At 40.6% G+C, this 10,781-nt stretch overlaps 1 protein-coding gene across 2 annotated transcripts in view; it reads right to left on the reverse strand.

The window, feature by feature from the left end:
* Positions 1–9,961, reverse strand: part of LOC137867925 (electrogenic aspartate/glutamate antiporter SLC25A12, mitochondrial-like) — an 18,745-nt gene extending 8,784 nt beyond the window's left edge. The window contains exons 1-9 of one of the 2 annotated variants that reach the window (XM_068704414.1): positions 9,746–9,961; positions 9,243–9,296; positions 7,085–7,227; positions 5,627–5,742; positions 4,730–4,869; positions 3,076–3,222; positions 2,184–2,322; positions 1,047–1,140; positions 235–319 (exon numbers count right to left, since the gene is read on the reverse strand). In XM_068704414.1, coding sequence (XP_068560515.1) covers positions 235–319; positions 1,047–1,140; positions 2,184–2,322; positions 3,076–3,222; positions 4,730–4,869; positions 5,627–5,742; positions 7,085–7,227; positions 9,243–9,296; positions 9,746–9,757 — 930 coding nt within the window. In that variant the 5' untranslated portion in view covers positions 9,758–9,961. Of the gene's footprint in view, positions 1–234; positions 320–1,046; positions 1,141–2,183; positions 2,323–3,075; positions 3,223–4,729; positions 4,870–5,626; positions 5,743–7,084; positions 7,228–9,242; positions 9,297–9,494; positions 9,620–9,745 lie in introns of those variants that run through there. The other variant, XM_068704423.1, reaches the window with a different exon arrangement.
* Positions 9,962–10,781: the final 820 nt, after the last annotated feature.

A 10,781-nucleotide genomic window follows, 5' to 3' on the forward strand; every position in this document is an offset into this window, starting at 1 on the left:
AGGTGCAATGCAACAATCCATTCCTCTTCTATAACTATAATTGGTGTACTTTTATCTAGGAGTTAAAGTAATGCACTTCACAAGGGAAGAAAAACATGGGCACTCTGCTAATTCAGCGAGTGAACATTCTCCCTTTTTAGCTCCTTTCTGAGAAGGAAGCAGAGTGAGAAAGGGAAAAGGCTTTGATAAAAGGCTGGAGGATGTGAGGGGTATTAGAGGAGTCAATCAGGCTACCTGTCTCTGGGCCTCTGCTAGGTGGTATGGCATGGCTCCTTCCTCCAACGGGGCTATCCTCTCAATGTCTGCATGGTTCAGCCGCCTTAACACATATCAGCAGGGGAGGGATGGAGTTAGGCCGGAAAAAAGCAGAGAGCCCTGCATCTCCTGCGAGCAGTCAGTGATGTAAGATTTTCCACAGACCTTTTACTGGCATATAACTTGAAGTTACTGCAAGTTTAATTTAAGCTTATTTAAACAACAGACAAACAAAGCTGGAAGAGTGCCCGTGGCCCAACAAGTAAATGAAGGTGTAACTAAATGTTCGAGACGCAAACATTCCCCACTGGCCTGACGCATCATAAAGTCTGTATGCATGTTTTATGTTTGTCTTGTAAATCAGCCACTGGAGACACTGCTGTTGAACTGAATGAGCAATAACTTTATCTTTACAGCCAATAAACAGACCTGCAACATATTTAATCCATTAATGGTGGGGGAATAAAAAACCAAAACAAGGTTTTGTATAAATGTTTTGAATATGAGGAAGAGCAGTACCTATCAGGGTGCTTTCATGGACAATTTCCGTGTTGATTTTGCTTAATTGTTTTACCAACTTTCAATGCATACATTTTTGTCTTTGTTTAACGACTTTAAAACTGTCCTTACCCCACGTTTACTAAGCTACCTACTTGGAACCACAAATGATGAAAAAATAACACATGTCTGAAATGATTTACAAATCTTTAGTCATAATCACTTCAACACAACAGTTCTAGTTGTTAAAAATACGATTTCACTATTTATACACACAAATACAGCACCCTTACCCAGAGTGAGAGTGGAGCCCAACAAGCTGGTACAGGATGTCAATCTCCATTGGAGTGATTTGACCAAACTTATTTGCAGAATGAACAAACTCCTCTACAACGCAATAAAGAGAAGAAGAAATGAATGGATGCAAACAGGACTTTAGAAAGATAGGGGGTTAGCCACGTCATGTATTTTATACAGCAGGATGGTATCAAATAGTATTTGCATATACTGTTCCTTGTTTTAGTGTTACTGTCAACATGTCCTCATACCTATACGGCAGAATATGTTATTTGCAGTCATATGTCATTTTGGACTGCAACAGGCGCACGTTGCGTGAAACGGTCAGACGACCTGTACGGACATTTTTTGGGTGAGGACGCTTTGGTTATTGTAGATGCTTGCTGCTATACAGGATAATTAAGGACATTACCGAGACATATTTAAAACCATTATCTTAGTTCTGTCTGTGCCAGGAGTACACTAACTGAGCATGCATTCTCTCAGCAGCACCTTGCGTCACTCTTTTATATGTGCTTTGTATTCAGTTCTTTGCCGTTGCCTGCTGAGAAGCTCCATTACCATCAGGTGGTCTTTCTAATGGTAGCTGTTAAAGGAGGGAAACAAGTTAGTTATTCACTTCCCCCACAAAGACCTTCCTGTCAGGTCCAAGGATTACAACCTTTGGTTACAAGCCTGCTTCTCTGATGTCAAGTACTGCAATGATATACTTTTCTGTGACTGACAGATGACATGTGAATGTTGCTTTATACTCAATCAGATATGTTTGGTTGTACAAAAAAGAACTATTTGCAAATACTATTTGCCAAAAATCTTTTCATGAAGATGAAAACCATGGGGAGAAGGTAGAGGAACACCAGTCTACAGTTTGCATCTCAATGGGAAACAGAATTAGGAGTAGATGTCACTGACAGTACCACTATAAGTTACACAGGTCTACATGTAGGAGGTGATCTGATTACCAGGTTAAAAATGTTCATTTACCTTTGTAAATTAGTGCTACAGTAAATGTTCCCTGTGTGTTCTCTCACACCACTCTGTCAAGAAAGTTAAGACATCATCGCACAGCGACATTTCATATCACAAATGACAAATGACACATTTCAGTGATGTAGGAAGTGTCTCAGCTGTACCTTTGGTAACAAGTGTGTCTTTGTGAGTGCCAGCGAGGGTGCTGTAAATCTTGCGGATCAGCTCCATGTTGTTGAGGAGGGCGTTGAAGGCATTGAAGTAGGAGAAGCTCACCATGTGGGAGGTGCTGCCTCCTGCAGCCTAGAGAAAGATACAAAGTGTGCCATTGCTCCAGCATGGGAAGGCTTCGTTGGGGATCTTATCATATTATCTTAAACCTCCTTGTCCTGCTAAATGACTGCAGTACTTGAATATATACATTACTAATATGGATGTTTAAGCTAGCTGACTCCCTGGATCCTAATAAAAGCCATGGAGGCAAATTTGTGATGTTGGGCTTTATCAATCAAATTGACGACTAATTTACTACTTTCGTGTAAATATGTTTTACATACTGTGTGGCCACTTGGGGGCAGTGAAAACAAGCTGTGAACACAACACTGACTTATAACTTTTTTAATTCATGTGGCAAACCTGTTAGCAAATATATTTACAGAGGCAGCATTATCTTTCATTCATTTGAAATTGTTTCTGGACACCTGATGAATACAAGCCTAATATTGAGCCTCCTTTTAGCTCTGTTTTTGGTCTCCACCAACTCCTCGGGGAAAATATCTGGCTCTTTAGCCGTGAAATGCTCCACTATGTTCTTCAGCCAGTCGCTAACTGCGTCTGTCTGCTGCTGAGCAGATACTGCACAGTGGTTTTACCTTTTTAGCAGAAAACTGCCTGCTGTGGCATAACGATGTCATGAGAGCGATTGGACCAAAACAGTAAAGTTGTGCACAAGACAGCTAAACAATGGGCTGAATCTTGCTATAAAGTTCTGTACTATAAAAATATAGATTACAGCCGCTTTAAATGTTTACCAACTGGTGTTGGTCTTAAACTTACGGAAACTAGGTTCTCCTCTACAAATGGAGTCAGCATGTGGTGTCTGATGGTGGCCATGATGTCGCTGAAGTCCAAGGCAGTGATGGTGCCACTTTTGTTCATGTCTTTTTGTGCAAATGCCTGGCGGGCATGCTCCAACTGCAGCTCCTGCAGCAACACACACACAGAGAGGAGGTCAAGCTGTTAGCTGACAAAAGAGGCGAAGAATGTGTTCCTGTGATGAGGAGCATCACATTACAAGGGAACAGAGAAATAAACCTTTCGAGGATGAAAGTGTAATAATGTCAGTGTCGGACAGATGTGAAAGTCATCAGATGTGACATTGTCAGACATTGGCTTTTGTAATCACCACCGTCTCTCTGGAGACTAATGGAAACCATGTCCCGAGAAGTCTGATGTCGGAGTCAAGCCTTGTGGTTGGTGAGGCGGCCGGCAGGTGTGTCCGCAGGAAGATGATTCAATATGACAACCATGCAATCAGATGGGGATGCAGGGGGAGGCCGATCCCGAGTCAACGTCTGCTGTCAGAGCTCATCGCACATAACCAGAGGATCACAGAGCAACGTCACTGCAATATTCAGCTGTAACTTCATCTATACACTCTGGCTCTGATAACTTCATCAGTGGATTGTTGCTGAAGATTATTTCTCACAATGTTTGCTGATTATATTGTTGAAAACGTTGTCGCCTCACAAACAGTATACTTTTCAAGCCTACAAACGCTCTACCTTGTCTGCCAAAGTCTGCAACAACCACAAGGTGGAAGCCAAGACTGTTTGAAAAACAATCAAATCCACACATAGATCTGTACTGTTTTGTATTTTCAGTAATGCCCAGTTACAAGAAATTAAATGTGCTTAGACATGACAGAAAAACAAGACAATAATAATTACTGATGTAATTTAAATCCTGCGCACACAAGAGTCTTTGGTGTAGTGGAGGGAAGCCCTAGTCAAGTTTGATAAACCACAAAGTGCTCTGAGGGATCCCACACTGCAGCGCAGTCTGTCTAACTCTCAGACCACCCAGCTTCTGCCTGAGACCACAGCCCTCAACTCCAAATCAGGTTCCTCCCTGACCGTACTGATGCTGCTGCTGGTTAACAGCACAGGGCTCTCGGGGAGATACAGGCAACAAACAATAATGCAAAACAACAATGTTAAGTGTCTTAATGGCCAACTGGGCTACCACAAACCACCAAAGCAGCTAAAGAGATGAAACACTTAAGATGCAACTTCACACCACAACCCCATTATCTTGAGAGATCCTATATGGCATGTAGTTTACATTACATCATTTCCATTTGTACCTCGGCAGGATAAAAATGCCTCACCAAAGGATGAAGGTGGTCATTATGAGTGGTTTCACATTTATTGACGCGCACTTTCCAAGATGTTGGAAAAATAACTGAAAAATACATTCAGTGTGCTGTCGATATGTTTCGTCATGTTGCATTTACATACAAAATGTATTATCTGTAGCTTCTCTAATGAGCTGCTGAGGTCAATGAATTCACAACGTACGAAGAGCTCGATTTGTAAGCAATGAAAACAAAACAGAATCCTCATATCCTCACTTTCATCCAGTAAGTGGTTAAGCCACTAAGTTCTACTTTATCTCACTTGGTCGGATGCATCCAAAATCAAATATATACCTGGAGAAACTGGGTGAACTCTGTGTAACTGAGATTCTTGGTTCTTTCATGGCCGAAGTGTAGCCTGATGAACTCACAGTCCCAGTTGAAGGGAATGTGGTGATGCACTGTGGTCTGGCTGAAGATGTCACGTACATTCTCTGCAAGAGTGAGACATGAGTGAGCAATAACAAGAGACAGAGGGAAAAACATGCAAGATGCAATTGTAACATCCATCTCACATCCTCATTCCATTTGCAGAGAACCTCGTTAAAGTAGAGGAAAGAGTCCATTTGGACTGCAAAGCTGAATAGGCTGCTTGACAGTCTCACTCCTTTTACATTTTGAGGGTTTTGAGTCCATCCAGGAAATTGTCTGTATAAGCACTGCCCTCAATTTCAGTCGCCTTTATGGAGGCCCATTGCACAGACGGAGTATAGCAGCAGCTTCTTTGTAACACTCTGTATCTCTTGGTTTATGACATGCTGGATTCATTTCTCTGCTTGTCAGATGGAGCTGGTTATAATGTGATGTTCACAAAGCTCGCCTGCTATCGTGCACTGAGATGAGACTTGCTGCTAGCATATGTACGTAATATATAAAAAAAGACATTGTCAACACATGCACATACACCTAAGGATAGCACTTGCAACGCAGAACATTCAATGGCACACGTGCCTTGAACCCTCCTCTGGCAGTACATTTTAGAACTTTTCCATCATCATTGTTGTCTATTACTTATTCATTTAAACAACAACAAAAAACACCTTAAATATTTTTCATAACCTGATAACATCTTAAGTCAAATCATTCTAATGTTATGGAGTTCAAACTACACTGTATGTACATAACAAGATGCTTAGTCCCCTGTAGTGAAGCATGACACCCCCACACCAGTGTGTACCACTATGTACATACCAAATGAGATGTTTCCTGTGCCAGTCTTGTCAAACAACTGAAAGGCAACTATGAACAGGGCATCTGGGGCGCATAGAACTGATTCAAAGGCCTGAAACTCCTGGAAAGAGATCAGTCTGTTTGGATAAGAAAGAAAGAGTGCTATTTGAACACAGTGTCTTTGACATAATTACCCCCCAAAACATACTAAAAAAAACAACATTTACACAGATAAAAAGGACAGAAAGCAAATGCAGTAATGTGATCCAAAACCTATTTTTCAGCGAAGCTTCAAAATTCATTCTTGACCTTGGAAATAGCATTTGAGAAAACACTTTCACCAATAACAAAGAGCATTCATCAGCTGTTCTGAAGCTTTCAATCATATCACAAGATCTTAATCAGCAAAAGGAGTTTGCCTAGTTGTCAAGGAAGTTGTAGCTGTTCAAGTTTCCATTTTTATTCAGAGGACTTTCCTGTCCATGTTGAGCGTCGACGTTCATTCTAAACTACAAGTACTATTATTAACAATAAACTACAATGGAACTTAACCTTTGACTTTTTCTCCTTTTTTATTTTTTCAGCTGTTCGTGAGACAAAGTGGAGGTCTATCAGCACTCTAATTAGAGGTGAATACACGTGCAGCTAGAATCAGGGACTTCAGATACATTTTTGCTTATCTTATCACTGTATTTTAAATCGATCAGCTGTAGGTGTAAAACTGACTGATAAATATTCTAATACTTATTTACTTTGTAAACATCATTGAGTTAAATCATTTACAGTCTCTTTGGCACATGTTGGTGGCGCAGTGCTTCAGTGAATCTGAAGAACATTTAATCAACAAAGTGCAACAGGCGGGGCACTGGGAAGAAAACTGATGTCATGACCAATACACCAGTTTATTGGTGCAATACATGTTAAGTAATTTGTTACGCAAGTTCAGGAATCAACAGAACCTATAATGGCATAATGTAAGTACATTAAACACAACATAATCCTCACATGACAGCTAAATCGGCACTGCTGTGCTTTGGTCTTGTGAAATAATGCCCATTCATGTACAGTAGTTATGTGCTGACAGCATGTCATCTGCAAATGCTCCCTTAAGCAACTGCTCTCAGGACAACAAATCATGACCATTTACTTTTATATACATTTCAGTAGCAGTGTCTGCCTCCAACGACAAAACCGTTGCGACTGCTGGAGAAATGTCAAGATAATGGAAAAATCATGTTGTTTACCAAAGGGGATTAAAAGAACTATGACGGTCACTGTACAAAGAAATACCAAGAGGCTACTTTAGACCAAAACAATTTATTACAGCTGAGTGTGAGGAAACCTGCACCCTGAAAATTTAAAACAAGGTCTACAAAACATGTGTTGAGGAAATACAGTACATACATAATGTATGAACATATCTCTGCATCAACAGAGGACTTCCACAGCAACGTTCCTTACATCTCTGTAGGCACTCACCCATCTTTAGTAGTGTCAGCCACTCCAGCTATCAGCTCCACAGTTTTGGGATTATGCTGAGGCTGTGCATGTAGACCCAGGTAACTCTGCACAAAATCCCTTGGGGTCATGTAATGCTCTCCATCCTCCACCACGCTGGCATACTGCAGACAAGAGACAGAACTGTAAACAACGTGGATGTCTCATATGTGGGTTGAGATTAGAAATCCATAGGGTAGAATTTCCATAGTGTGCATAGAAAGAAAATGATGTGGAGCACTGAGAGCGAGAAAAAACATCCAATATGTGATAAATCAACAAGTCTGTTTTTACTGCAGGTCTCTCGATCGGTTTCTCTTTTCTTTGTGACAATAAGGTGTTTGTGGACAGTTTTTTATACCACATATGGGTCTCAGTTTACAGCCGCTACACAGTATTTTAAATTTATACAATGCTCTACTGCCTCTCATCATGAAAAATGCATTGAAAAGCATTAGTCTCTTTAAAATCACTGATACACAACATAACATAAAATATAGATAGCGTATGTTGCGCCGTACACTGTCTTGTAATATATGACATGATTAGGTGATAGGGGAACAGTAATGTAAATAAAACCTGGAGGCTGCTTAGTGCAATTTGCTGCCTCCAGAGGAGCATTTGGGGGTTCAGGGTCTCCCGGGGTCTGGGATGAGCAAGTGTTGCTCTTTAGGTTTCTCCACCCAAATTTTATCCTAACAGTCTGGGGGTTGAACTGGGACCTTCGAATCACAAGCCCACTTCTCTGACCTTTAGGCCAGAACTACCAAAAATTGAGTAACAACTATCGATAAAATCTTCTATCATGCCATATATTATATAGATAGATAGACTTTATTTCAGACTCAGGGTCCAGAGAGAGAGATATAATGTAATAGTCTAGATTTTCTGGAAATTAACTCATTAATCATTGATGGTTACAGTAAGCATGATGTGAATGAGTCTTTTTTTGGCTGATCTAGTGATTTAAATGCATGAACAAATAAGGTGCTTCATCACATGAATGTAAAACTCCTGTAAGTCTAATATTAACATAAATCATTGATTTGCAATGACCTGAAACAACCAGAGACTGTAGCTCCTGTCTTAAAGGGATACCTTAAACGGTGCAGAAATATTTTTAACAGTAAACTAATTTCCGTTGTCTTACTGTAAAAATCGTCATAACGCCCAAAACCAAATTCTAAATGATAAAATGAAAACACGTAGAGACAATGACTCGATCGCCTTGCAAGCGTTGTGTTGCGACTCTGTTGCACTTGAGTGAAGCAACAACATGCTCGGCCAACACAGAGCTGTGCCTAACATGAGACCTCATTCGTGCTTTAAGATGAAGGGTCATTTATAGAGCATGGGTTGGGTTTCAAGTTGGAACAGAGATAGCTCTGGAAACAGAAGTGCCACATGAACTGGCAACAGAAAGGCCACGCTCATGGGTCTGAGGCAAGCTCAGATAGAGGGAGCGAGAGATAAACAGAGAAAGAGTGTGGGAGGAGACCTTCACGCCAAGTGTTTTCAGGGCTACAATTCAATGCACTCTGCTGAATTAAGTGAAAATATTAATTCCAAGCAATTTATTGCCACATTACTCCATCACATGATTGTGTATCCATTTACCCTCACAGTAGGCCTTGAGTAGTTCTTAATCAAATTATACAGGCAGTCAGAATAAGCTTCCAGCAATTAACTCTTCCACCTGAATATGCATTACAAATTAAGCAGCCCTCTTATTGGGGAGTCACAAGGATCATAAGGCAACTTGTACCTCAAACAGAGTCCCTACTTTAAAGAACAACTTAACACTCCCAACAAGACTTTTTAGGGTAAACAAGCCGACACACTAATGGCAGGGACTTGTTTCTTTAAAGGGTAGCAGAAAGCGTTGGGTGAGAAACACAACGACATGCTGAAGATCAGAAAACACATGAAGTAAAAAGCGAGGGGGAGATTCTCTGTTGAAGCAGATCCAAAATTAGTCGAAGCATTTGTGTGACCTTTACTGAACTATTTATCCCGATGGACACCACACAGACACGACTACAACACGTTAGTACACTTGTAACACACAGTTTCTGTATGTGTTGTTGCCATGTTGGTTAAAGCTTGAAATGTTTTGGGTTACTGTAAGTAACACTCTTACCTTCAAAAAAATAGTCTTCAAGCCATGGGGCTCGGCTCTTTTTGTTGCTTGCACCTACAACACACAAATTGGGATTTGTTATAAAGGAAATTCAGTCAGATTATTTCATCAATCAATTAATGATATAAGCCAGTGTTCAGTCTGTTACTCGATTAACTGAAGTTCATGCTGTCACTGTTTAGCTTTGATTTTCTTAGCAATTTATCATAGACGAATGCAAAATCACTACAACACCATGCATACGAAAATCACCGTAAATAAAACCTCTTCGAGCCAAAATCTCTCTCATGCAACAGAGGAAATAAATGACAGTTGTCTCTGCAGGCCGGCAGAGATGCGCCTCTATGTAAAGCTGCAGAAATACAAGGGCGGGGGAGTCCGCTGCATTTGAGAACAGAGCTTTAAAACCCACGCGTCCGCACAGACATGCTGTCCTCCGTATCCGACGCTCGGTTTCTCTGCTTTTAAAATTAATATCTGATAAGAAATATTGACGAAGTCACCTTGACCGCCATGCTGGGTGTGACGTCAGCTGCAGTGGACTAGCGCAGGCGCCGGGCAGGAGGATGCAGCGGGCATGACAGGACCAGCCGAGGTCTGAGACACTATTTATATATTTAGCCAAGTATTGTCCCCTTCAGACTTAAGGGCGGTGTGTGTCCTCCGAGGAGCCGCCGAGAGACAGGCTCGGGACAGAGAGACAGGCTCGGGACAGAGAGACAGGCTGGTCAGGAGACGTGCGTTACAGCATTTCCGGTCTGTTCGGGTCACACGAGGACACGGTTCACTGTGCCCGCAGACAATCAACAGGACAGCCCCAACAATCACTGGATGCGTTCACTAAATGTGCAAGGAATGACGTAATGGTAAAAAAAAATAAATAAAAGGGTTTATCTTTGAAACTACGAATATTAAGCTTCAGAAAACAAATTGTGTAATAGGGCTGCCACTCATATTTTCCTTAATTATATGCATATGCATTTTAATGTATTGGTTGTCCATAAAATGTCGCAAAAGAAATTGCCTTTAATCCAAAATAACCAAAATGTACGTCATCCCTTAAAGTGGTACACTTTATTTAATATTTAAGTATTGATTAAATCACATTGTTCCTTGTCATTATGTTGGAAATCAGTTATGTTGAGTCAGGCCAGCAATATTTTAAAATTCTAAATTTTTAATAGCACTTAATTAAAGTTATTAAGATGTTCATGAATTCAAACCCTGTTTTTTATACTATTCATGGTTTAAATTGTCTTTTAGAAAACAGCCTAACTCTCTGCATCGTATGTTTTATTATTAGTGCTGAGGTCCATTGTTCGTTGCATGATTAAAATTGCCAGCATGCTATCCGGCATTACAGTTTTTAATTTTATCTCACTGATATCAGCCTCACAGTTCATTCTCCATCACAGAAGTTAGTGTTGACTTCTGGGGCGTTGCCAAATTAACCAGGACTGAAATCTTAAGGAGTATAACTACAAGTAAAACATGTTTTAAACAATAAAGTTAACTCAAGTAAGCAAATGTAAAGCAAAA

The sequence above is a fragment of the Cebidichthys violaceus genome, unplaced genomic scaffold (assembly GCF_023349555.1).
Source record: "Cebidichthys violaceus isolate CVI_PGR_0920_01 unplaced genomic scaffold, fCebVio1.0.p SCAF_11, whole genome shotgun sequence".
NCBI lineage: Eukaryota > Metazoa > Chordata > Actinopteri > Perciformes > Stichaeidae > Cebidichthys > Cebidichthys violaceus.